The sequence below is a fragment of the Rhinopithecus bieti genome, unplaced genomic scaffold, assembly GCF_001698545.2.
Source record: "Rhinopithecus bieti isolate Rb0 unplaced genomic scaffold, ASM169854v2 scaffold_49509, whole genome shotgun sequence".
Classification (NCBI taxonomy): Eukaryota; Metazoa; Chordata; class Mammalia; order Primates; family Cercopithecidae; genus Rhinopithecus; species Rhinopithecus bieti.
This window is the reverse complement of record NW_016819747.1, coordinates 356,997-384,599: the sequence shown is the minus strand read 5'-3', so window position 1 is coordinate 384,599 and position 27,603 is coordinate 356,997. Positions and strand designations below refer to the sequence as shown.

Sequence of the window (27,603 nt, the reverse complement as noted above, 5' to 3'; positions counted from 1 at the left end):
GCCCGCCACCACGCCAGGCTAATTTTTTTTTTTTTTTTTGTATTTTTAGTAGAGATGGGGTTTCACCGTGTTAGCCAGGATGGTTTCGATTTCCTGACCTCGTAATCTGCCTGCTTTGGCCTCCCAAAGTGCTGGGATTACAGGCGTGAGCCACCGCTCCCGGCCTCATCTCAGAGGTTTCTGTTGGCAGACTGGGGAGATAGATACGATATGTAAGTGTTCCCAGTCTTTTTCCCCAAGGGAAGACATGGTTACGTTCCCAGGACACAGGTTTCTGCCAGGGTCTGTCAGAGCATTTGTGAAGAAGTTAACATCTATCAGAGATGTTTCCTTGCTCTATATATGATCAACTTGGTAGCAATACCAGGGTCGGTAGGAACAGCAGTGTTGACAGTCTTGGTTTGAGTGTCAGAATGTTTTGATTTATTTTACTGCCAACTTCTGTTTAAGATAGGGTCTGTTGCTGCCATTTTTTCATTGACTCTGCAAAGGCATTGGATCATACTTGCTCTTTCATATTGTGAAAGCACATTTTAAAGAAATTTCTAGACCTCTAAAATGTATTACTATTATTTTTGATTGATAAATCATAATCCTATACATTTATGGGTTACAATGTGATGTTTTAGTATATGTATACAGTGTGGCATAATTAAATCAAGGTCATTAACATATCCATCGCCTTATCATTTTTATGGTAAGACATTTGAAAGTTTCTATTAGTTGGCCAGGCACAGTGGCTCATGCCTGTAATCCTGGCACTTTGGGAGGCTGAGGCGGGCAGATCGCTTGAGGTGAGGAGTTCGAAACCAGCCTGGCCAAGATGGGGAAACCCCCGTCTCTACTAAAAAATAGAAAAATTAGCTGGGCATAATGACTTGCACCTGTAATCTCAGCTACTTGGGAGGCAGAGGCTCAGGAATTGCTTGAACCCGGGAGGCAGAGGTTGCACTTAGCGGAGATCGTATCACTGCACTCCAGCCTGTGTGACAGAGCGAGACCCTTACTAAAAAAAAAAAAAAAAAAAAAAAAAAAGGCAAGTTACTCTAAGTTACTTTGAAATCTATAATACTTATTATTGACTGCAGTTAGGCTGCTGTGCAGTAGTCTCAAAACCCGTTCCTCATGCCTGTTTGAAACTGTACCCCTTGATCAACAGTGAAAGCACATTTCTTCATCGTCTTCTTCTTTTTTTTGTTTTTACAGCTCAGGGCACAAGATTTTATTTAGTGATATCTGAATTTGGTTCTATCATGTGGGGCCCACGTTAGAAGTTCCATTTGGGTCCGTTACAACTCGAACCACTCCCCCCAAAAAGGGAAAGAAACTTAAAAAAGAAAATTCACAACTTTTTCTTTGTCATTAAATATAGTCATATATAATAACCATAATATATTAGTATGCATTGGAAAGAGACACTGACCCTAACAATACGTCATGGTCACAACTAAACTCTCAATCCTGAGTGAATAGAAATTCAAAATGCAGAAGGGGGTCAAGGGAGGAGGGCAAGTGCATTTGGGAGCAGGGACTGGGAAGAAATGCCCAGTGACAGGAGTGGGACTGGCTTGGCTTTTGGCAGGGGGCAAGGCCCCACCAGTCCCCATTTTGACACCCCTAGGTATGCCATGGCTGTGGCCCATAGGAATGTCTTGTCCATGGACCGTAGCCCAATGGCCCCATTAGTGAGTCTGGTTTGTCCACTCTCTGGGCTTCAAGGGGGCTTCCTTTAAGTGTTGAGAGCCTGAACGTCTTTCACTTTCCTGAAGGCAGGAACCAGCACTTTTCTAATGGTGACTTCTCCCCATTTGTTGTACTCATAATTCCTAAATAGGACAGTGAAATAAATGAGCCAGAAATATCATCAGAGCGCCTGAACCTTTGCCCCTAACATCTGTTTTAGTGATCTTTCTGGAAAACAGAATCAGATAAAAGAAGTAGAATAAGAAGAGGGCCATCTGCATGGGCCCCACGACTGCCATGGCTGAGGCTGAACTGAGGATCAGAAGTAACCAGGTTCATCTGTGAGGTCTGTGCACCTCCAATGTGAGCAAGATAACTTTAGTCAAACACATTATTATAATTTAAAAATTATATGGTTTTATTTTAAAGTGTTAGAAGGGTCTGGGCATGGTGGCGTACACCTATAATCCCAGCTACTGGGGATGCTGAAATGGGAGGATTGCTTGAACCCAGGAGTTAGAGTCCAGTGTGGCCAACATAGTGAGACCCCTTTTTCACACACACAAAAAAATATTTAAAAATTAACTGAACCTGGTGGTGGTGCCTGTACTCCTTAACTACTGGAGAGGCTATGGCAGGATTGCTTGAGTCCAGGAGGTCGAGGCTGCAGTGAGCTGTGATCGTACCAGTGCACTCCAGCTCAGGCAGCAGAGCAAGACCCTATGTCTAAAAATAATAATACATTTAAAAATACAGTGTTACAGGAATATACCATATGACCTCACGGGTATTATCACTTAGGATGAGGCCAGAGTTGGTAGCAAGTGTTATAAATGAGTTGACTTAAAGAAAACATGAGGCAAATGATAGAACAGCTGGAGGCAGCGAGGGCCATGCTGAACATGGGGGAGTGGCTCAGGTTTGGGAAGCACAAAGACAGGAAGGGACAGGAGAATACAGAGCTGATGGTGAAGAAAGCTGATGTTTGAATTGTCATGTGTTGGTCACTATTCTGAATGTCTGATGTTATGTAACTCACTGAGAATTGAGCACTGCTGAGGCTTGGAGAAGCTAAACACAGCCAACAAATAGCCAAGCCAGAATCTGAACCCAGAAAGCCTAACTCAAGAGCACGAGCTGCACTCTACTGACTTTCAGAAGTAAAATAACAACAAAAGCAAAGGCCCACCCAAGACCCAACTCCACATATCAGTGCACTGACAGGCCCCAACCACATCTGCTTTCAGGTCTCTAAAAGGGACCAAGCACGGAGAGAGGCACCTTCAGAGGCAGTGTATGTCAGCTCAGATTTACCGCGTGACCTTGAGCTATCTCCTTCCACTCCACAGAGGTTTGGCTTCCATGAGCCCTCTCCCCTGTATCACCCATGGCTCTGCCTCATGGAAACCACCCCCTGCTTGGCTTGAGGCAGAGCCCCCAGGTTCTGTGATGCCCAGCAGCATCTGATGCTGGGGAGACCACAGCAGCAGCAGCAGGAGCTGAGGGCGCCCACCTTGCCCTCCCCAGGTCCTGCAGGCTTGCCGGACAGGCTGAGCTCTTCGGGCCAAATCCCAGCAACCCTGGAATGCCCCTGAAGTTAAGCCAGGGGACAGCACAATCAGACTGGGTTTTGAGATGGTCACTCTGACCACTGGGTGGAGAACAGATTGCGTGGCAGCCAGGGTGAAGTCAGAAAGCTCAGGAAGACACCAGTTAGAGACATTCAGGCAGGAGGTGGCCTGGCCTGCACAGGCTGTGCTGGAGATGCTAGATGTGTGGTCGGGAGGTATTTGAAGGTAAGTCTGCGAGGAAGGTAAGCCTGACACTCATGTAGCGGCTGTGCTAGGAGACACTCGGGTTTCTGGCTTTCTGCCTGGCATGCACCTTCCTTTTGGATGTGGAGGAGGAGTGGTAGGAGCACTGCTAACTGCTGCATCCCTCATCCTTACTGCTTATCCTGGATAGAGCACCACCTGCTCCTGCTGACTGAGATGGCTGTTCCTCTCAGAGGGAGGGCAGGACTCCACTCCATGTCTGCTGGAAAAAGGGTTGCAAATCGATGCAGGCAGCTCTGGAAGGAGGAAAGTGAGGGCTCTGTGAGACCAGTTCATGCAGTCACTTTACTGAGCCTGATCTGAGCTCTGCTGAGCAGATTACATTTAGGCTGGGGACCGCTCCTCAGTGGAGGGAGCTGGTGGCCCTTGGCGGCATGGTGACTGGCAGCAGAGGTGAAGGTGACCCTGGGACAGGAGGGAGGCTTTGGCACACCTCAGCAAGTCTGGCAGGGGGTTATTTTTTTATATACCTTGGTAGTAGGTATATGGCTTGTTGTAAAACACCTCATCATTTGAAAGAAAAGGACAAAAAGCAATGTTTTTGAAAAGGAAGAAGAAAGAAGTCTGACCAGAGGGTAGCCTGTAGGCTAGTAGGTTGAGTCGTGGCTCAGCCTTGCTGAGGACTGGGTTTGCCTCTGTACACAAGTGCACAGCCACAGTTCCCACCTCCAACCCATTGTGTCAGTGGAGGCCCAGGCAGAGACAGGTTACTTTGTCCCTGCTCTGTCTGACCCGATAGCCCCTTGTGGAGCAGGGGACCCTACTCTGGCCTTGGCAGAGCCCCAAGCTCCTTAGGCTGCAGGTACTCTGGGGTTAGGTTCAGGCGGTTCTGGCTCCTATAAAAGACATTTGAGGAGCTCCAGGATAGGCGTCTAGCTCAGCTGTAGCCTAAGGCTCTGTTTCTCCTCCCCTGATGTCCCCCACCCACCTCACTTCCCCCTGCCTGGGCCAGGGCCTGGGGGAAGGTTTGGTCCAGGCAGTCCAGGAAGTGTCTGCTCCCTTCTGTCCTGCCATCCATCTGTCATTCCAGCATCTTATCCAGGCATTCCCAGAGGGCAGGAGTAAGTATTTGGTGAGGATTTAATAAGACCAGATTTTGAGTAGGAAGAAAGGTTTGTGAGTTGTCTGGGGCCACATTGCCAATGGCAAGAGAGAGCCACTGAAGGTTTTTGAACAGAAGGGCATAGTCTCTTGTGGAATAATCAGTCTCCTGTGTAGAGAGAAGGGTTGAGAGCCCCTGCTGTGGGGATCACAGTTTGTGATTGTGCACGAGTTGTTCACATTTGAGAAGAGGGACCATGTCTGCTTCACTCACCAGTGTTTTTCTCAATGCCTAGCCCATGCCTGCTCAAAGCAGACATCAGTAAATATGTACTGACTGCTATGTTCATTATTTAGTGGCAATGCCTGTGGAGTAGTCACAGGCATAGAGATATGAGACTGTCACACCTAGATAAGCTGTGATGCTCACAGCAGCTGCCAAGAAGGTGAGACAGGAATCCTTGTTGCTATGCAGCTGAGTGGGAACTGATGCCCTGAGCGATGTCTTGTCTGTGATCTAGCAGATGGCAAGGCCGGGCCTAGGGGCTGGAATACGTGTCCTGGATTGTGTCCACCACATCATTGCATCCCTTACTCAGGCCCAGAGCACACTGCCACCTCAAGGACTAACGCTGCTACCTGACTAGGCCAGTCCAGATCCCAGACCACTCAGACTCAACATCTCCTGCCCGCATCGTGAGTTATTCGGGCCTTCCTTTGGCATGGAAGCCTGCCCCATGTCTGCAGGGAAGTGAGTCTGTCTTAACATGTGCAAAGGCACTGGGCAGCAAGGGCCTGGTGTGTTCAGGGCTCCACATGGAAGCTAGTATGGCTGGGGTGGGGAAGTAGGAGGTTTGTGCCTGAGTCTTCCTTCTCATTTTCTGTCCCTATGGCTCGAATGGCACCCCTGGTAGGTTCACTTTGCCTTTGCTAAACAAAAAGCTCTAACCCTTCTTTCCCCTGCTCTGACCCAGCGCCTACACAGAGCCCTACAAAGTCTGTCCCATCTCGTCGGCAGCCCCCAAAGAGGACCTCACGTCGGATGAAGAGCAGAGAAGCTCAGAGGAGGAGGACAGTGCTTCAAGAGACCCCAGCCTCACCCACAAGGTAGGGCACCCCACAGGTAGGCCGTGGGCATCAGAGACGTGAAGGTGGAGAGATGGTTGTTAACAGATCTGCTCCTTCCCTTGGTGCGGAGGGAGCTGTTTGCAGATAGCTGGCCCCAGCTGGATGCAGGGACTGAGACACTCAGCATCAGGGCTCTAGGAAGCATCGCCTTCTGGGGGCCTGCCTCAGTGATGCAAGGGCAACTGCTCCTGCCGGTATTCACTGGAGTCTGATGAAGTTTGGGGCTTTCTGGAGCCTTTGTAGATGATGTGGAATAGAACTGCCTGATTTGAATGAAGACCAGCCTAGCTTCTAATGACCTCGGACACCCTGGGCCTCAGTTTCCTCGTCTATGAAGTGAAAATCATGAGGGTGAGATGTGTTAAAGGCTATAAGGGAACTTTGTGAGCTGAAAGCAGTTTTAGATGAAAGCTGGTTTCCCTGGCCCTGCAGTAGTGCTGTGAGGGGACGGAGTTGCTGGAGGGAGGTTGTTGTCTAGATGCTGATGGTGAGTTGGGGGCCACGTCACAGTGAAAACCCAGACCTCATTGCTGGGCATGGGTGCATCAGTGCTGATGGGGGTAATATATGCTGTCTATTGGACACTCATGGTAAGCTGGCCTTCACCTACTCACTGACAAAGTCCCAACCCTTCCATACACCCCTTCTCAGAGTCACGAATTGCTTCCCACAATGTACATTTGCAGAAACGGGTAGAGGTGAAGAACCGGCCTAGGGCATGTGGCTGGTCGGTGGCATCCCAGGAAACGTCACTGGGTGATATGGGGCTCAGGCATTTGTTCTGTAGGGAACATGACCACTGCAGGAAATGGGCTAGGAAGAGTGAAATGCCCCCACCCACCCCACCCATCTTCCAGGCCATGCCTGCATGTTGAGAGGTGACTGGAGAGGCAGAGAGTGAAGTGCCCCCTTTCACCATTTCCCAACAGACCTCTGCACCTTTTTCTGCACCTGCCTCCCACTCGCCATCATCCACTCCTTCCAAGCCTAGGTTAGCTTTGCCACATTGATGAAAGACCATTGCAAGTGGATGCACTCAGTAAAGGTGCCTGACACTTACCAAGCACTGGCCAAATGGGGGTGTCTCGTTTTCCTTCCACAAAGGTGATTTCTTTTAAAAATCCACTGATCTCTCTGGACTGTGTTTTCATAAAGTTACCTACCAAGTGCTACAGGAGCCCTGAAGAGAGTTACTCCCCTCTTCTCTCCTGCCTCTTCCCCCGCAGTCCCTTCTCCCTCCAGTGGCTCCTTCACACCCTGCCCGTCCCCTCTCACTCGTCTCCCTGCTGCCTCATCCTTTCTAGGTACTGAGCCATGTGTCTGTCTCTTTCCTGAGGTTGTCCATGTTTGTCATCTCTTTGACTCCTACAACAGCTTCACAGTTGGCACCATTATCTCTGTTTTATAGTTGAGGACACAGAGGTTCTGAGAGGTTAAGTAACTTGCCCAAGGCCACACAGCTAGTGAACGAAGGGGTCAGGTCTCAAGCACAGCTCTGGCTGGCTCCAAGTCCAGTGTTGTCTATCACTGCAGGCCTTCTCTGACCTCTCCACTCCTCCTTCTCTCCCAAGAAGGAATGTTGTCTCCTTGTGGAGAAGGGAGGAGAGCCTTGAGTTAATGGTGCCCATTTAGAGATGATTTTGGGTTTTCTGGGCATCCCTGAGGTCATGGAATCTGGGAGCAGAAATAGTTGCCATCAAAGATTTGGTCCCCACCCTGAAACCAGGAATCTGGTACTGGCCACGAGAATGTTGGAGGGCTGATGGAGCAGTGGAGCCCACCGTGTGCAACTCTCTGTACCTCAGAGTTCCCCCGCCCTTGTAGTGTACCCCACCACAGTCACCAAGTTCTCTGTTAAACCCTCCTCTGGGACCCCCCACATCTCTTCTTCTGGCTGTGTCACTGCAGGCCAGTCATTCCCCATCTCTGAAAGAGACCACTAATAGTAACTGCAGGGCTGTGGGAGGGTTGAGTGGGAGCACAAATGTGAGAGTGTTGGCCATGCAATAGGGGCGTAATAATTATCTATTGTTTCTGAATCCTACAGACAGAAGTTGAGTATGGGAGGAGAGGGCCTGTCCTGCTCAGGACCATTCTAAAGGTGTGAATTCGTGCAATTCTGGGGCCCTGGACATTGGCTATTACCCAGGATCTGGTCTCCCAGACACTGCTTGGACACTTCCAGGAATAAGGAGCTGGCAAGTGGTAGAGCAGCCTAGGGACTAAAGTTCAGACTCAGCTTTGACCCTTGCTGGCTGAGTGACTTGGGCAACTTCCTGACCACTCTGCTCCTAGGTTTCCCCATCTCTAAGGTTGGGATAGTAGTAATAGTACCTGCTTCAGAATAGTTATGAAAGTAAATAAGCCTAAGGAGACCTAGAACAATGCCTGCCACTCAGTAAAAGAGCATACAAAGGTTAGAGCTTTTGATTGAGACTGGGAGCCTGAACAGGGAAGCAACCTGCCCAAGTTCAACTGGGACTCAGCAGTGACACGCTGGGGTCATGAGGCTGAGGCAGCCCTGCCTTGGACAGGGGTCCTTCATGTGTCCTGTGGGGGCCAGAGCTAGGCAGAGCCTGTGGCCAGCCAGAGCAGGGCCAGGGTCAGAGGCAGGAGCATCCAGTCATCCCGAGAGCAGGGAGGGGGTGTGTGAGTCTCGGCTCGTCTTTCCAGCAGGTCAGTTCACTCTCTAGAGTACAGACTTCTCATCTGCCATAGGATTGGACATCCCTGCCCTCCTCTTATGAGGCTTGCATTATATATAGCAGAGTTGAAGTTAAAACCTACACTTTCATTGCACAAGGCATGCTCTACCATGGAACATGTACATCACTGCAGTTCCCTTGAACTCTCATTCCTAGTCCCCATTCCCTTAAACACACAGTGTATTGTTTTGTGGATTTGTTATTTTTACATATATGATATCAAACTATAAGTAACCTGGAGTAACTTAGTTGGGTTCCTTCAGTAATACCCCAGGGATATTCCCACATTGATACATAGAGTTCTGAGTTAAATGTTTTTATGGCTGCATAGTATTCCATTTTCCAGATGTGCTATGGTTTATTTAGCCATCTCCTTGCTGCAGTATGCTTACAGTGTTTCTAGTTCCATCAGCACTGCAGTGGACTTGTTCACACACCTCCTTATGCACATAAAAGATTTTCTGGAGGGTAGATCCCAGAAGGCAATCAATGGACCAGAGAGCAGGCACGTTTTAAATCTCCATATCCACTGCCATGTAGCCCCCAAGAGGCTGTGACAGCAGACTCCCTGGCCGCCCTTGGTGCCCAGAGCTCCCCAACCATGGAACTACTGTGGAGATGGGAAGAGAGGTTTCCCGAGTGAGTGACCTTCCTCACCTCTTTTCTGCAGGAGGATTTTTGGTAGGGTAGGGGTGGGGAGAAGGGTCGTGTCTCCACCCTCATTTGTCCTCCACTGTGGCTGAGAATTCAGTTTCTCTAAAAGGCAAAGACCTCTCATCTCCATGCCCTAGTCACATTGTGTAGGACATGGGAGCAAGATTTTCTGTCTCCACCACCTCAGAAGAGCAGACCAGGGAAGGTGTGAGTGAGGAGTGGTCACCCTGTGGGCCTCAGGAGGTGTGTTTGGGGGTGCAGTGGTGAGCCCTACCCTTCCTGAATGTTTTGGAGTAGCCAAGTCTTGATGGGAGAGGTTTTGGGAGCAGGACAGGAGGCTGAGCACCACTGGTCCATCCACATGTCTGACCTCTCCTCGCTCCCACTCATAGACACACAAAGGCTATAGGTGGAAGGAAAGAGGGAGGAGAGAAGGAAACCAAGAAAGACTTAAAAATAGCTCTCCTTATGAAAGGAGACATTCAGAGGCTTGCTGGCATGTCGGCCCTCCCTGACAATGAGCCTAGTGGGGCCTTTTCAGGCTAAACACTAGCTCCCTAAGACCAGCCCAGCAGCCAACAGCCCCTCCTAGGGATCCCCTCCTTCACCTGAGTCTCATGGCCACATTTGTTTCCCAGTTTGGCCTGTCTCTGGAACAGACCCTTCCTGTCATCACACCCTCTGTGGCAGGTCTGCTCCTGCCCAGCCAGGCCCACATGCCCAGAGCTCTGCTCTTGCTGGGCTAGCTGACCGGTGTCCCTGGTCCTTGCCCCTATAGCCTTGCCTTGACCATCTGCCTCCAACTGGTTGTTGCCATTGGACCAGTCCCCAGCTGGGGTTAAACACCACCATGTACTTTCTCTGTGCTGTGGACTTCTAGACCTAGATGCACAGCTGCACGCTGGCTCCACTGCAAATGCTTGCTTCTCCTGGGCCCCGGGGAAGGGCCTCTGAACCACAGCCTGTGCTTCCCACTCCCAGAAAACAATACTCATCTAGTGAACATGAGCTCTCTCCACTGTCTGCCTCTCTTCTGTCTGTATCTTCACTCGGTTACTCCCAGTCCCTCCTCTTCTTCCACAGAAACTTATTTATTCAGTAAGTATGTACTGAGCATCTACTCTGTGCCTGGCTCATTGTCAGGAAGGACCAACATGCAAGCACCCTTTCAAGGGCTGAAGATACAGCAGTGACAAGTCAGATCAGTCCCTGCCTGCCCTGTTGGAGTTTCACATTCTAGAGAAGGCGATGGAAGGTAAACCAGAAAACTCCTAAGATGGGATTAGGTGGTAAAAAGTGCTATAAAAAACAAACTTGCGGCCAGGCATGGTGGCTCATGCCTGTAATCTCAGCACTTTGGGAGGCCGAGGTGGGTGGATCACAAAGTCAGGAGATCGAGACCATCCTGGCTCACATAGTCAAACCCCATCTCTACTAAAAATACAAAAAATTAGCTGGGCGTGGTGGCACGTGTCTCTAGTCCCAGCTACTTTGGAGGCTAAGGCAGGAGAATTGCTTGAACCCAGGAGGCAGAGGTTGCAATGAGCCAAGATGGTGCCACTGCACTCCAACTTGGGCAATAGAGCAAGACTCTGTCTTAAGACAACAGCAACAACAAAACAAACAAACAACAACAACAAAAAAAAAGCTGGCTATGGTCATGGGGAACAGAGCTCCTGGGATTGGGGGTGGGGGCATCTTAGACACAGCATGCCTTAATTTTCCATTTTAAAAAATTGTGGGAAAATACACATAACATAAAATCCTCCATTGTAACCATTTTAAAGTATGCAGTGCAGTGGCATGAAGCACATTACACTGCCATGCAGCCATCACCACCATTCCTTTCGAGAGCTTTTTCCTCTTCCCAGACTGAAACTCTGCCCCCTTTAGACACTGACTCCCCATACCTCCTCCCCTAGCCCCTGGCAGCCACCATTCCACTTTCCATCTCTATGAGTTCAGTTACTCTAGGGACTTCACACGTGTGGAATCCTACAGTATTCATTCTTTTGTGAGTGGCTTATTCAATTAGCATAATGTCTTCAAGGTTCATCCTTTCTGTAGTAGGGGTTGGAATTCCTTCCCCTTTAATACTGAGTTTGATTCCATCGTATGGGTGGACTACATTTTGTTTGCCCATTCATTCGTTGACAGATGTATGGGTTTCCAGCTGCATCCATGTCCCTACAAAGGACACCAACTCATCCTTTTTTATGGCTGCATAGTATTCTGTGGTGTACATGTGCCACATTTTCTTAATCCAGTCTGTCACTGATGGACATTTGGGTTGATTCCAAGTCTTTGCTATTGTGAATAGTGCTGCAATAAACATACGTGTGCATGTGTCTTTATAGCAGCATGATTTATAATCCTTTGGGTATATTCCCAGTAAATGGATGGCTGAGGCAAACCGTAATTCTAGTTCTAGATCCTTGAGGAATCGCCATACTGTTTTCCATAATGGTTGAACTAGTTTACAATCCCACCAACAGTGTAAAAGTGTTCCTATTTCTCCACATCCTCTCCAGCACCTGTTGTTTCCTGACTTCTGAATGATTGCCATTCTAACTGGTGTGAGATGGTATCTCATTGTGGTTTTGATTTGCATTTCTCTGATGGCGAGTGATGATGAGCATTTTTTCATGTGTCTGTTGGCTGTATGAATGTCTTCTTTTGAGAAATGTCTGTTCATATCCTTTGCCCACTTTTTGATGGGGTTGTTTGTTTTTTTCTTGTATATTTGTTTGAGTTCTTTGTAGATTCTGGATATTAGCCCTTTGTCAGATGAGTAGATTGCAAAAATTTTCTCCCATTCTGTAGGTTGCCTGTTCACTCTGATGGTAGTTTCTTTTGCTGTGCAGAAGCTCTTTAGTTTAATTAGATCCCATTTGTCAATTTTGGCTTTTGCTGCCGTTGCTTTTGGTGTTTTAGACATGAAGTCCTTGCCCATGCCTATGTCCTGAATGGTACTACCTAGATTTTCTTCTAGGGTTTTTATGGTATTAGGTCTAACATTTAAGTCTCTAATCCATCTTGAATTAATCTTCGTATAAGGAGTAAGGAAAGGATCCAGTTTCAGCTTTCTACTTATGGCTAGCCAATTTTCCCAGCACCATTTATTAAATAGGGAATCCTTTCCCCATTTCTTGTTTCTCTCAGGTTTGTCAAAGATCAGATGGCTGTAGATGTGTGGTATTATTTCTGAGGACTCTGTTCTGTTCCATTGGTCTATATCTCTGTTTTGGTACCAGTACCATGCTGTTTTGGTTACTGTAGCCTTGTAGTATAGTTTGAAGTCAGGTAGCGTGACGCCTCCAGCTTTGTCCTTTTGACTTAGGATTGTCTTGGCAATGCGGGCTCTTTTTTGGTTCCATATGAACTTTAAAGCAGTTTTTTCCAATTCTGTGAAGAAAGTCATTGGTAGCTTAATGGGGATGGCATTGAATCTATAGATTACCTTGGTCAGTATGGCCATTTTCACGATATTGATTCTTCCTATCCATGAGCATGGTATGTTCTTCCATTTGTTTGTGTCCTCTTTTATTTCACTAAGCAGTGGTTTGTAGTTCTCCTTGAAGAGGTCCTTTACATCCCTTGTAAGTTGGATTCCTAGCCCTTGGAGTTTCCTCCACCAGAATGTCCTCCCTGCTCTGTGGCTGGCTATAGGTCTCAATTTGAATGTCACCTCCTCAGAGAGGGCTCCTAGATCTTCTTCCATGCTCTGTCACAGCATTCCTAGCTATTTCCTTGTGCTGTAGTCTTGTTCTTTATTTCTCTGTTTTCTTGCACATTGTTTGCCTTTCCCTGGCAGTCATTCCAGGAGGGCAGACGCTGTGTTTATCCTGTTCATGGGTGTGTCCTTGCTGCCTAGTACATTAAGATGTAGTCAATGAATATCTTCAAATAAGTTAATGAGCAAATGAAAACATTTAGAACCAGTTTGTGCATTTACATAAGAAAAACAAACTCAAATGCCTGACAGTTTAATAAAATGAAAACACTTGTTTGGCCCTGTGTAACTTACTCTGCACAGTGAGTGGCAGAGCTGGGAGTCCAACCTGCATCTTTAATATTCCTGTTGCTTCACCCTGGCTCCCCCGTAGCCATGCAGAGAGTACTGCATTTCAGTACAGTTAACACAAGAGACATTGTAAGGCAGGTGGCAGAGGAGGGAGAGGGAGGCAGACACAACTCAGAGGGGATGGGAGAGAAGAGGGGCTCCAAGGTTCTGGAAGGCATCCTGGGTACATGTGTGCCTCACACGCCTTGCTGAGGGCCTTGGGGTGATTGAAGGCAGCCAGGGCCAAAGGGCTGGGCAGGTTAGGATCCCCTGGCCCTGGGAGAGCTTGTTCTGTGGCTGAGTTTCCTCTCTGTTAAGTCTCAGACATGCCCTTTGCTCTACTGTTTGGGATGTGGGCCACAGGTGATACTCAGTCTTGCTTTCTCCTGCCTGACTTGGTGGTGATCACTCTCTCTCTCTCAATGGTCTATGGCCAAAGTGCCATTTGTGGATCAACAGCACCGTAGCACCTGGGGGATCATTAGAAACACAGCATCCCAGGTCCCACCCCAGACTTGCCGAACCCAGATCTGCCTGTTGACAAGATCCTCAGTGACTCGCGTGTGTTCACTGAAGTCTGAACTCTGGTCTATGTGCAGCAATCACCCAGTCTATGTGGAGCACTCGTGGTGCCCTCGGCTCTGGGAGATGCCACAGAAGAAGCTCATGGGGTCCCAGCTTTGGGGAACTTACAGTTGAGTTGGAGAATGAAAAAGCAATTCACGTGATGATCTTTAAACTTTATATTCATATTTTATGTACTTCTCTGAATGTTGTGCCACACTTTTAAAAAATAAACCAAGGTTGCACACGAGATGGAAAGATTATGGAATTTAACTGAAAAATGACAAGATCTATAAATTTGGAGAAAAGACTATTTCTTATAAAGGTTTACAGTCTGAAAGGTGGCTGTTCTCGTGGGCTGGGAAGTGCAGCCTCTGGCTAAAGTCTTTAGCAGCTTCTCAAAGCAGATACTCAAAGCACCTGCTTTGAGGGAGGGAGGGATAAAACAGGAATTTATGCTGCAGGGGTTGGACAAGTTTACATATTCATCAAGTTATAGGAGGAGCTGTGGATATTCATAAAAGAAGGCAGTGTGTACGTGTGATAAGCAAGCATGCTTGTTGCATGTGTCCCATGTTCACGTTGGGGTGGAGATTTAACATGTAAATGTATTACAGTTAGGCCTTATATGTCAAAAGACAAAGCAGGGGCAGCGTGAAGGCACTCAGTGCACAGCCTGCTCAAACCACCCAGAGCCAGTCCATGGTCAGTGGTCTCTTATTGGGAGAAAGTCATAGAAGTCAGTCTCTTGTCCAATCAGAGCTGTAGCTTGGCTGGCAGAACAGGGGGCTTAGTTAGTGTCTGACGGTGGAAGAGCTGCAATTGTTTCAACATTGCTTATCTTGAGGCCAGTGCTTGTTTAGCTGCTGGTGAAAAAGAAAAACCTTATGGCAGTGAGAACAGAGTTAAGTGTGGCGTGTGTGGCTTAACCCTTGCCTGGCACAACCTTAGGTCTTGTTTATAATTTGGTATCTTATCGCCCCAGAGTCCATTCTGTCAGTCTTGTGATCTCTATTTTAACATTAGTGCTGGTCAGATGTTGTGTCTAAACTGAAAGAGGGAAGGAGTATAATGATGCGTGTCCGATCTCCCATCATGTCATGACTGGGAACTCAATCTTTAAGGTTTTTCTGGCATTCCCTTGGTCAAGAAGGGGCTTGTTCAGTCAGTCGAGGAGTTTAGGATTTTATTTTTAGGTCTCAGGGGCAACCCCCATACCCAGCTATGTGAACTAAACCACGAGCAGTGGAAGGGTTCTGTGTTGTAAGAGTCAGAGCAGTCAGGAAGGCTTCCAGGAGGTGATGAAGCCTGAGTGCTCCTTGGAAGAGAGCAGGATGTAGTTAAATAGAAAGGAGGAGGAAAGTTTATAGGAGGCAAGAACAGATGGGACGAAGGCATAGAATCCATCCATTAGCTGGCTGTTTGAAGTCATGGCTGGACCTTTCTGGAATTAAGTGAGATGGGGAGGGCTGTGTCTTGTTTGAGCCAGCACTGGCCCTTTCCTGCCATCAGACATGGGGAGCTGCTAATCATAATCACAGCCGCTCTCTTAGGATTCCAAAAGGTGAGAGAGCTGAAAGAAGCATTTAGAGACCACTGTTTCTTTTCACTGTGGCAAGAATGTTTAATGTAAGAGCTACACTTTTTTTTTTTTTTTTTTTGAGGCAGCTCTGTCACCCAGGCTGGAGTGCAGTGGCATGATCTCAGCTCACTGCAATCTCCGCCTCCCAGGTTCAAGAGATTCTCCTGCCTCAGCCTCCCGAGTAGCTGGGACTACAGGCGCATGCCACCATGCCCGGCTAATTTTTATATTTTTAGTAGAGGTGGGGTTTCACCATATTTGTCAGGCTGGTCTTGAACTCCTGACCTCAGGTGATCCACCTGCCTTGGCCTCCCAAAGTGCTGGGATTACAGGTGTGAGCCACCGCGTCTGGCCAGATCTATACTCTTAATGCCCGTCCTTGGGTGAGTGGATAAGGAAAATGTGGTCTGTATATACAATGGAATATTATTCAGCCATAAAAAGGAAGGGAATTCTGCCATTTGCAACAATGTGAATGAACTTGGAGGGCTTGATGCTAAATGAAAGAAGCCAGTCACAGATGGACAAATACTGCATGATTCCACTTACATGAGGTGTCTAAAATATAGGTCCAGGCATGGTGGCTCATTCCTGTGTTCCCAGCACTTTGGGAGGCCAAGGCAGGAGGTTTGCTTGAGGCCAGGAGTTGGAGACCAGCCTGGGCAACACAGTGAGACCTCATCTCTATAAAAAATAAAAAAATTAACTGGGTGTGATGGCGTGCATGCCTGTGGTCCCAGCTACTCAGGAGGCTGAGGCTGAAGGATCACTTGAGCCCAGGTGCCACTACACTCCAGCCTGGGTGATGGAATGAGATCCCTAAGTCTCTAAAAAATAAAATAGCCTTATTCACAGAAGCAAGGAGTAGAGTAGTGGTTGCTGGGGGTGGAGGGAGGGAGAGGTGGCGAGCTACTGTTCAACGAAGTTTCAGTGATATAGGAGCTCACTGGAAGGAAAACTGAAGCTTGTCACTCGTTCCTTGCTCAGGGCTATTCAGCAGGTTAGAGGCCAAGTCAAGAGTAGAAGTCAGGCCTCCTGATCCCTCATTCAGGGTGTTCCAAGATAGCACGCTGCTTCTGCAGATTTGTTACAGACTGTAGCCAGAACCAAAGATCTCTCCAAAATTAAAGGTCTTTTAAGTAGCTGGGCCAAACCCACACTCACACCAGCCTAACTTCAGGAACTGGACTAGTCAGCATGATCTGGAAACTGACCAGCTGGTCCTGGGGGAGCCAGGGGGCTACTGTTGGGTCCGTCCTTCTCCCCTCGCTTGTCCTGGCAAGCGCTCACTCTCCTCTGCCTCCTCTTTCTACTGTGCTGCCACCAGGAACACAGGTGACAGCTGGGATAAAGAGTGAGCCACCTCTTCCTGAGTCCTTGTCTCTGAGTTTTCTAGCAGTTGTTGAAGGCTGTGCTGGAATCCCTGACTTATGTTCCCTGCCTGCCCCGGTGATCCCCAGGGGACTTGGAGTCTGTTCTCCTGGAGCCTAATGCCCCATGTATCTGGGTTTCTGACCACTCTCCCATCTCCAGATGTGACTTCAGAATACTCCAGCAGTCCCCTTCCTGGGACCCTCAACACGTGGAAGACTCACAAGGAAAATTTCCCCAGGGCTTGAAACAGTCATAGAAGATGGCCCCTTCCTTGTGTGCAGATGTGGGTTATTTTAGGGGGGCTGTGTGGCAGAAGAGGCTGGTGCATACAGGGCATCGGGGGCACCTCAGGTGTAGCCTGTGACCTAGAGATGTTTATTGAGGGTATGTGGGGATTCTGGGTATGGGAAAACTGTGTGAGCCAAACACACCCAGAGGTAGGAAAAAATAGAGTGGGCTTAAGGGATCACCTGGAGCTCCATGAGGCATGGAGGAGTGGTGGAGGGGACTGGGAACAGTCCTGGGCTGAGCCACAGGGGTCCCTTTCTGTAAGTGCTGGGAGCCTCTATAGCCACTCAAGGATGCAGGTGATGGAAGAAGGAGGCTATGGGAATGGCTAGGAGGCTGGAGCTCAGAGTGAGTGAGAGAGAGGTCAGTCAAGGGTGCAGGGAGGGTTGGAGCTTGGTTCCAAGATGAAAGGTGGGAAGCCTGGGCTTCAGAGGCAGAACAGTGTGGAGTGTGGGTGAGGCCCAGGCTGGAAGGAGTGGAGGGAGACACTGCTGAGAGACATCTGAGGAGGAGGTCTCGAGGAGGTGAGCACAGGGCATTCAGATTGGAGTGCCCAGTGACCGCAGGTGCAAGGGGACAGGTGTGAACTAATGGGGGCGTGTGCTGAACCAGACACAGAGGCCTTGGGGGCATGGAGCTTGGCAAAGGACTGGCAGAGACCAGTGAAAGAAAGAGGTGGGTATTAATATCAGTCCACACCATCTTAAAGGTTGAGCAGGTGTGGACCCAGGAGGCCTGTACACAGAGAGGGGAGGCGACGAGACAGGCATCTTGAGGTTGTTCCTTCCTCTCCCACAGGTAGGACATTGTGGGGAAGGATTGTGTGAACCCTGGGCATACTTGGGGACCATCCTGAGGGACAGGCCAAAAGGCCTGGGGTTCCCTGGCCCCTGTAATAATATAGTTATGCTAATGCCTCACTTCCCTGTAGCTTTTTACTGATTACAAAGAGCTTTTTCATCCACAACCCTTTGCTGTCTTTGTGTGACAACCTCTGAAACAGTGGTTCTCAAAACTTTTTGGTCTCAGACCCACCTCCCCTCTTAAAAATGATTGAGGGCCCCAAAGAGTCTTTATTTCTATGAATCACATCTCTTCAATGTTTACCACCTTAGAAAGTAAATCAGAAAATTCTAAAACATCTTTTAATGCATTTTAAGATAACAAACCCATAACATGTTAATATAAGTAGCACTTTTATGCCCAAAACAACAACAACAACCCTAGTTTCTAAAACAATCAAGAAAAAACAGAGATAAGAGTGACATTTTTACATTTACAAATACGAATGTCTGCTGAACAGAAGGTAGCTGGATTCACCTATCCACTTGCCCATCCAGTGGGTTGGAATTGTTTTGGTTGACTTAAATGAATATAATATCCAGGCTCACACAGATATGTAGTTGGAAAAGGGAGGACCTTACAGACCCTCGGAGGTTCTCAGACTGTATTTTGGGAACTGATGTCTTAGAAGGAGGCTGAGCACTCAGTTTTACAGTTGGAAAAACTAAAGCATGGAGACAGAGGACCAGGATTCCTGACTCTGTGTGACCCACTGTCTAATGCTGAGGTTCCCTGGAGGAAGAACTACCCCTCCCGACCTGCCTGGGTCCCAGAATACCCAAGTGTTGAACCAGCTGGTTTGCTGGGGACCAGGGAGGAGGCCGGTGGCCCTGGGGACAGCCTCAGGCAGGGGCAGGTGGCCTGATGTTAACACCCATAGCTTCACCCTGAGAAATGCCATAGCAATAGCATGGGCCTTGGCACCCCCAACCCCCACGCTCCTGGGAGGAGCCCTGTTCCCAGAAGCCTGTCCCTGGACGCTGCCGTCAGCCTCGGAGTTCATTTCCTGGTTAAACAAACATCTATATTAAATGGCCCAGTTGGGCAACGCCCAGAAGCAGTTTCTGCGAGCCTTGGGCACACAGCCTGCCAGGCCTCCCCGCTGGCTGCCTGGCGAAGACACATCCATCATCGCAGAGTCACTGAAGCAGGACTGCCCCGTGCATCCCACCCAGAATCTGCACGTCTGGCAGGAGGGGCTGGGTGGGACGTGCAGAGGGGCCCGTGTCTGGACCTTACCAAAAGCCTGTCCTCGACAGCTTGGAGATTGTAACAGTGGTTATGATGGCAACTCCAGAAGTTTGGGTATGGTGTGACGGCTGCCATCCATCACGTCATCTCATCCTGGCAGGGTAGGAACGCTCACCTGTTTGCCAGATGAGGAAACGGAGGCATCCGAGAGGGTCTCGCCAACAGCCACACAGCCACCCATGGCCTTGTTTAGGGGAGGATCCAGGCATCTTGACTTCCAGCAGAGTTGTCTTTGTGCCATTGTGGCCACATTCTGAGGATCCGGAGTGAGGAAGGCTGAGTGCAGAGGGGCGAGCCCAGGCTGCTCTGGTGTGTGTCTGCTGTGATGAAAAGCACAGCAGGATAAAGATGGGGCAGGGGTCCTTAACCAGGGGTGACGTTTTGCAGTACCCCAAGCCCTAAGATATTTGGCAGTGTCTAAAGACATTTTTGGTTGTCACAGTGGGGGATGAGGGAGTGGAGGCTCCTGTTGTTATCCAGTGTGTAGAAGCCAGGGATGCTGTTCGTTGTCCTGTAATACATAAGAACAGCTTCTACAGCAAAAACTATTCTTCAAAATGTCAACAGTCCAAGATGGAGAAACCCCAGGGTGGAAAATGATTTGGGGTGTTCGTTAGGTCAGGCAGTCATGGGTGACTGTGCTGAGGTTGTGACTTTTGAGCAGAGACCTTAAGAACCAGAAAGTACAAGTGAGAAGATCTGGGGAAGAGCATTGCAAGAAGAGAGAACAGCACGTGCAGAGGCCCTGAGTCAGAAACGCGTCCTCAAGAAGCCAGTGTGTGAGACTGGGTTGGTTATTCCCTACCAGATCTCAGCGAAAACACTGAGGCTCAGAGATAGGGACTCGCCAGAGGTCATACCGTGAAACAGTGCTGGAGCTGGGTTTGAAATGAATGTGATTGATTCCAGAGTCCATTTGCTTTCCACTATCTCTGCTGCTACTGTCAGAGGAGTGGCCCAGCCTTCATTTTGCAGTTAAGGCCTTTCCCCTACTTGACTCTAAATTTTTTTTTCTTATTCTATCCCTGGTTACTTGGTTTTGTTTCTGGCACCACCTCGGTGACAAAAACAACAAGGATAATGATGGCCAATAATTTCATAGTACTTGCCGTGTGCCCGGCACAGTTCCTAGTGTGAGAGATTCTCTATATAGATGCTCATCTGATCCTTATGACACGCATATGTGCTGGATACTATTCTCCTACTGTGGCCATTTCACAGGTAAGAGAATTGAGGCACAGAGAGCTCAATGTCTTGTTCAACAAATAAGAGTCAGAGGCAGGAAACTTCCTAGTTCCAAAGCCCATGCTTTTTTTTTTTTTTTTTTTTTTTTTTTTTTTTTTTTTTTTTTTTTTTTTTTTGAGATGGAGTCTCAGTCACCCAGGCTGGAGTGCAATGGCACAGTCTCAGCTCACTGCAACCTCTGCCTCCTGGGTTCAAGCGATTCTCCTGCCTCACCTTCCCGAGTAACTGGGATTACAGGCGCCTGCCACCATGCCCGGCTAATTTTTTTTGTATTTTTAGTAGAATGGGGTTTCATTATGTTGGACAGGCTGGTCTCAAACTCTTGACCTCATGATCTACCCACCTCAGCCTCCCAAAGTGCTGGGATTACAGGCATGAGCCACTGTGCCCCGCCTCAGAACCCATGCTTTTAACCACAACACTATGCAGTGACTTTCTCAGCAGTGATTTTCTCATCACTAGAGTGGATCACTCACTTGACGAGTGGCTCCTCAAGTTTAGTAACACGCAAGGTTCAGCATAGAAGGGAATTTAGAAGTTAGTTTGTCCACATATGGGGAACTGAGGCTTGACCTTGAAAGTGACTTGTGCAGNGAGATGGAGCCTCTCAGTCACCCAGGCTGGAGTGCAATGGCACAGTCTCAGCTCACTGCAACCTCTGCCTCCTGGGTTCAAGCGATTCTCCTGCCTCACCTTCCCGAGTAACTGGGATTACAGGCGCCTGCCACCATGCCCGGCTAATTTTTTTTGTATTTTAGTAGAATGGGGTTTCATTATGTTGGACAGGCTGGTCTCAAACTCTTGACCTCATGATCTACCCACCTCAGCCTCCCAAAGTGCTGGGATTACAGGCATGAGCCACTGTGCCCCGCCTCAGAACCCATGCTTTTAACCACAACACTATGCAGTGACTTTCTCAGCAGTGATTTTCTCATCACTAGAGTGGATCACTCACTTGACGAGTGGCTCCTCAAGTTTAGTAACACGCAAGGTTCAGCATAGAAGGGAATTTAGAAGTTAGTTTGTCCACATATGGGGAACTGAGGCTTGACCTTGAAAGTGACTTGTGCAGAATTGTACCAGGAGGCAGGTGTTCCCAGCTGAGTGCCCTCTGCTCTGCCATGGGGCACCCACAGCCAGCCATGCCTGCACATTCACAGCCTCCCCTGTCAGTTTCATCAGGCCGCTACAGCGTGTCTTTGTATCTCTGGATCTCAGCCACTAGTTGTGTCTGATATCCGGCAGGTTTGGGGCCACCCAGCAGGAACCTGCTTGTGGCAGAAGGCCCAGGCATCTGTCTCAGCCCTGCCCATCCTTCCTGTTTATAGACATAATCTCAGTCTATTTCCAAATCATATAGTTGTGGAAACTGGGGCTCAGATGGGTTAAACAGCTTACCATCTGAGGTCAGCCTGCAGAGTTAGGGCTTCCCAAGGGTAATGAATGTGCACTCACTGACTCACTCACTCTTTCAGCCAACAAAGAGAACTGCCATACGCTAAGCACTGGTCATGCAGAGGTGGAAGTTCCTGATCCCTGCCCTCCTGGAGAGATGTGATTGTTTCACAGTAATGATAAGTGTCATGCGAGGGGGATGCTCAGAAAGGATACCTAGCCCAGGCCATCGAGTGAGGAGGATCAGGAGAGGCTTATTGGATGAGGTGCTGCCGTGGCTAAGTCTTACAGGATGACTGGGAGTTAGCCAGCTAGAGGAGGGGGAAAGGATGCCGAGGGAACAACATGTACAAAAGCAAGAGAAAAGAGAGAATTCCTCAGTACGGGGAACCACAGGTTGCTCAGGATTGGTGGGGTCATGAAGTGGGATATAAAGGTCATACCATCATCATGGCCATTGAGCATTTACTAAATGGCAGGTGCCATGCTGGGCATTAGCTCAACAACCTTCAGAGTTAGGTGCTGTTAAAATCTGCATTTATAGCTGGGCTCAGTGGCTCACGCCTATAATCTCAGCACTTTGGGAGGCCAAGGTGGGCGGATTGCTTCAGCCCAGGAGTTCAAGACCAGCCTTGAACTGGTCGATGTAGTGAGACACTGTCTCTACAAAAAGTTTTAAAAATTAGCCAGGTGTGGTGGTGCATACCTATAGTCCCAGCTACTCAGGAGGCTGAGGCAGGAGGATCGCTTGAGCCTGAGAGTTCGAGTCTACAGGGAACTGAGATCATGTCACTGCACTCCAGCCTGGGTGACAGAGCAAGACCTTGTCTCAAATAAAATAAATACGTTTTTAAAATAAAATAAAATCCACATTTACAGATGAGGAAACTGAGGTACAGAGAGGTTAAATAAGTTGTTGAAGAACATACAGATAATGAGTACCAGGAAATGGTCTGAGAAATGCTTGGAACTTGCCTCCAGCAGCATGGTGGCCTCCTAGAAACCACTGATGCCTGTCCCATCTGATTGCTCTCTTTCCTCCCACAGGTAGAAGGACAGTCCAGAGCCCTTGTCATCGCACAGGAACTGCTATCTTCAGAGAAAGCGTGAGTCCCTAAGGAGGTGCCTGTGGCCTTGAGCTTATAAACAAAACGTCACCCTCCTGGGCTTACACAGGATGGGGATTAATGCAGCCTCAACCCTCTTTCCCTCTGCAGATACGTGGAGATGCTCCAGCACTTACATCTGGTGAGTTAATCATTTTAATTGTCCAAAACTAATTGCCCTTTTAGAAGTCTGTGATATAAGAGGCAGGAAAGCAATGTGGAGACAGAGGTGATTTCCATTAACAGAGGCCTGGCAGCAGGCAAGCACTCACCAAGGCTTTTCAGGGAAGTCTGTCTCCTGATTAATGTGCTTCTGGGGGCAGACAGCGGATGCGTCTCCTTGCTCAGGGATGGGGTGCTTGGGGGCATGGGCTGAGGTTTTGGGCAGGATGTTTGAGATTTCCTTAGCCTTCTTGCTGAGAAAGGCAGGAAGAGGACAGTGGGGTGTTTCTGGGCATTGCTCTGTGTGAGTTTGTGTATGTGAGTTTGTGTACCTGTATGTGTGTGATGTTTAGGTTCGTATGGAAAAGGTGTCTGCCTGGTGACAGAGCAGCTGAGGGTATCAAGAGTCTTCCTCAGTCTCCTTAGCGTCAGGGTGGTGGTGCCTAAGCTGGTGGTGAGGGTACTCCTTTGGGCTTTCAGAGGAAAGGAGGCCAGACTTGGGGACAGCCTGAACATCAGGCAGTGCTCTCCTTCATAACTCACAGGACAGCTCACAGAGTGTCCCTTTGTAGTCACCTCAATTCAGTTCAGCAGACATTGTTTTGAACTCTCGCTGCATGACAAGAACTGGAGAATGGGAAGACAGATCAGACAGGGTCCTTCCCCAGGAGCTCTCTGGCCAGCAAAGGGGACGGATGAGGGGGGTGACCAACAACCTTGGGCAGGCTTCCCTGAGGAGGTGATGTTCGGGGCTAGGCCATAGGGAAGGGTGAGAAGAGGGCACAGCAAAGACTTGGGAAGTGGGGGACCATGGAAGACTCAGGCTCCCCGCTCCTTTGAGCTCTCTGGGCCATTTGCACTCTTGCCATGGTTGAGCATTGGGTTCTATGGTGCTTTGAATCATTCACCATCTCCAAGAATGTCAGAGCTGGGGATGTACACCTGGACATTTTGTAGGTGGTGATGTGGAAGCCCAGAGGAGGTGACATGGCCCGCGTCACACAGTGGTGGAGCCAGGATAAGTGCCGGGGCTCCTGGCTCCCAGGCCACTGCCCTCGCATTCACTGGGTGTTCCTGGCTGCCTTGGGAGCTCCTTGGGGCAGGGACCTTCTCTGGGTGTACCAGAGCACTCAACACCAAGCCAGGCCTCTTACTGAACCCAGCTGAGGTCCCTATCAACAGTGTCACCCTGGCATCACATCCCCACGTGAGCTGATAGCAGCCGGGAACCCAGGAGGGCAGATAGAGCATTACTCTGGGCTGGTGCTCTTAGCTCCTCATTTTTGTCCCCTCAGGATGAAAGCCTGTGTGCACTCTTGAACCCCAAAGCCCTCACGTGTGAAATGTACCAGCCCCCATTCAGCTTTTACACCTAAAAGATCTATTTGGTAAAGGCCGGAAGGATCAGTTTCCCTTTTTTTTTTCTTCTCTCTCCCTTGTTTCTGGGCTGGCAGCATGACAGAGGGGCTGGGCATTTTTGTTTTATGACTTTTTAAGAGGGTTTTAATTAGGAAACTTGCATCTGTGTTTGCTCTGCTTCCTGCCAGTTGGAAAGACATTGAAGCCCCTGGTAATCCATAATAATATCCTAAGGATGGGGTGAAGGGAGAGCCCATAAAAGTCATCACTCAGGGCCGGGCACGGTAGCTCATGCCTGTAATCGCAGCACTTTGGGGGGCCAAGGTGGGTGGATCACCTGAGATCAGGAGTTCCAGACCAGCCTGGCCAACATGGTGAAACCCCATCTCTACTAAAAATACAAAAATTAGTCAGACATGGTGGTGGGCACTTGTAATCCCAGCTACTTGGGAGGCTGAGACAGGAGAATCACTTGAACCCAGGAGGCGGAGGTTGCAGTGAGCCGAGATCGTGCCACTGCACTCCAGCCTGGGTGACAGAGCGAGACTGTGTCTCAAAAAAAAAAAAAAAAATTCACCACTCAGAAGCTGGTTGCAGGAAGTTGTGGTCTAGAGCTGTATTTTATATCAGTGCTTACGGGGATAAAGGGGGCAGGCATCTCCTAGTGTGACTCTAGGTCTTAGCTAGGGAAATGAGTCTTGAAGGAGACCTATAGACTTTTGGGCACTCTCCACCACTCCTCAGCTTTGAATCTATCCCTGGTTGTTAAGCTTGGCAAGCTCTTCAGAATTTTGTCTTAGAGACTGATGCTGTTGAGATACCAAGGCTGTCTCCAGTGATAAGGAGGAGCTGACGGTGCCTCCCAAATCTCCCCAGCAGGAAAGGTCCTGGCTACATTGTGCTATTGTTGTTGGGGGTGGGGGTGGCCTTCTGTGTTTGGGGTGCAGCTCTGTTGCTTGTTACATGGTAGCTATAGCTAACTCAGTGGCTGCCATAAATTCCAGTCATCCTGATGGCCACGGTCCTGGGTTTGTGTAGCCTATGGGCTCCATAGGAATGGAGTTTACATTTTCAAACATTTGTGAAAAAAGACAAAGGAGAATATACGACTGAAACCATATGTGGGTCACAAAGCTTAAAATATTTATCATCTGGCCCCTTACAGAAAAAGCTTACTGACTTCTGGTTTAACGGCTGCCTTCCATCCTTCCAGGAACCCAGTCATAAGAACATTCCTTACCTGCCCATCTGTCAGTCTCTACCCATCCACCTAGCCAGCCAGCCTTTCACCCACTCATCTGTCCTTTCATCTATTCATGCATCAAGTGACACAACCATGCACTCATTCACTCCCAATTAATCTACTACTCAAATGTCTACCCACCCATCCAACCTTCCATCCATTCCTCATCTGCCCATCCAACCAGCAATCCATCCATTCATCTATCCATCTGAATTGCCCATTCATTCTGGAAACATCCCAGGATGTTTACTGTAAGCACTGAAATAGGCCTTGGAGCCCCAAAGCTGAATAAGGCTCAGAACCGGCCCTTGAGTAGTTTTTGTTTTGCAGGGAGAGAGGGTGGAGGTGGGGAGGAGAAATCAATATGTGAACAGACAATTTACATTACTCTGTGTAAGTATAATTTGCAGAACTGTAGTTTTGTGCAGAATCTGCAGGGGCATGAGGGAGGGAAAGACATATTCACAGCTAGACATATAAACAGCTAGAGATTTTGAACAGGTGTGGCCCCTGGACACCTTCTGTCCTCTGTTTTTTCATCTAAAGCAAGTCTCTCCTAGAAGAAACCAAAAGTTCTTACCAAGGGTCGCTCCTTTGGGCTAAGGCATTGAAGGCCTGTTCAGAAGCCAGTCTGCTGATTGGGAGAGAACTCTGGAAGTTGTCACCATCCTGCCCCAGGAGAAGTTTCCTCACACAGGAGGCCCACATGACCTGGCCCCTCTCCACCTCTCTGGCAGTACCTCCTTTACCATTTTCTTCATCACTGCCTTCAGCCACACTGGCCTTGTTACTGTTCTTCAAATACCACAAATGCGTTCACATCTCACAGTTTTGCTCTTCCCTCTACTGGAGTGGCCTACCCCGATCTTCCCATTGAGGTCTCGGCTCAAGTGTTACCACTTCAAACTAGTGGTGCCCCAGAACTTAGTGGCATAAGACAACCGTGTTGTTATGCTCACAGATTCTCTGGACTAGATATTTGGACAGGGCATGGTGGTGGGAGTTGGTCTCTGTTCCATGATGTCTGGGGCCTCAACTGGAAGATTCAAAGACTGGGGGTGACCTGATGGCTAGGAGCTGGGATCACCTGGAGGTGTCTTCATGTAGGAAGCCAAAGGCCCGTGGGACGTGACCAACTCAGCATTCCACTGGAGGCTATATGATCAAACAGCAAACTGTTTATCATGAATGCAGAATGTGGGCAAACTCACGACTGCGCCTGCCAACAGAAGGTATGCTGGAAGCATTCACTCCCTGGCGCTGAGGTTATCTACTGCGACATCTAGAGAAAGCAAGCAGTCTTGCAAGCTTACTCTGGACTGAGCAGCTGACCCCTTCTTCCACCCCCCTTCTCACAATCTCTTTTGCCTAGTAAAGACAGAGTGCTGTGTGAAGCTCAGGGCTCTTGTCCACTAGAGGCAAGGTGACCCCTTCTTCCAAATACACTCTTTTGTCTCTTATCTTTCATTCCCGCATTCACCCCCTTTATTCAGTCTCCCTAGGTCCGTGTGGGTTACACAGTAGACAAAAGAGTATATTTGGAAGAAGGGGTCAGGGAGCACCTTGCCTCTAGTGGACAGGTGCCCTGAGCTTTACACAGTCCTCTGTATTTATTAGGCAAAAGAGATAGAAGTGGGGTGGAAAAGGGATCAGCTGCTCAGTCCAGAGTAGGCTTGCAAGACTGCTTTCTCTAGATGTCGCAGTGTCACCCTCCCCATGTCCACACCCTTGCTACAGCCTTATTGGAGGGGAGAGCACGTCCCTGCCCCTTATGCCTTTGGGCCTGGCCACGACACCTGCTGCTGTCAATGGGGTGTGTGTGGAAAGGATGATGTGCCAGTTGTGAACTGGATTCTAAGGAGCCCTCTGCCGTTTCTCCTGCCATCACCATGGGAAGAGCTTCCTGGGGCACATGCTGCCCCTTCAGCCTACGCCCCAGGATGAACACACAAGAAGCAGAGCCACCAAGATGAGTCCAGTTTTCATTCAGCTTCCTCTGCAACTAGGAGTACCCAAGGATATGAAAGGAGAAGCGCCAGGGAGTGAATGCCTCCAGCAAACCTTCTGTCGGCAGGCGCAGTC

At 48.9% G+C, this 27,603-nt stretch overlaps 1 protein-coding gene across 2 annotated transcripts in view; it reads left to right on the top strand.

Moving 5' to 3' along the window:
• The window catches only part of LOC108519912 (FYVE, RhoGEF and PH domain-containing protein 5), a 127,275-nt gene that overhangs the window by 50,943 nt on the left and 48,729 nt on the right, over positions 1 to 27,603 (top strand). For both annotated transcript variants that reach the window (XM_017859202.1, XM_017859203.1), the window contains exons 3-5: positions 5,534 to 5,666; positions 22,699 to 22,757; positions 22,869 to 22,899. In XM_017859202.1, coding sequence (XP_017714691.1) covers positions 5,534 to 5,666; positions 22,699 to 22,757; positions 22,869 to 22,899 — 223 coding nt within the window. The remainder of the gene's footprint in view (positions 1 to 5,533; positions 5,667 to 22,698; positions 22,758 to 22,868; positions 22,900 to 27,603) is intronic.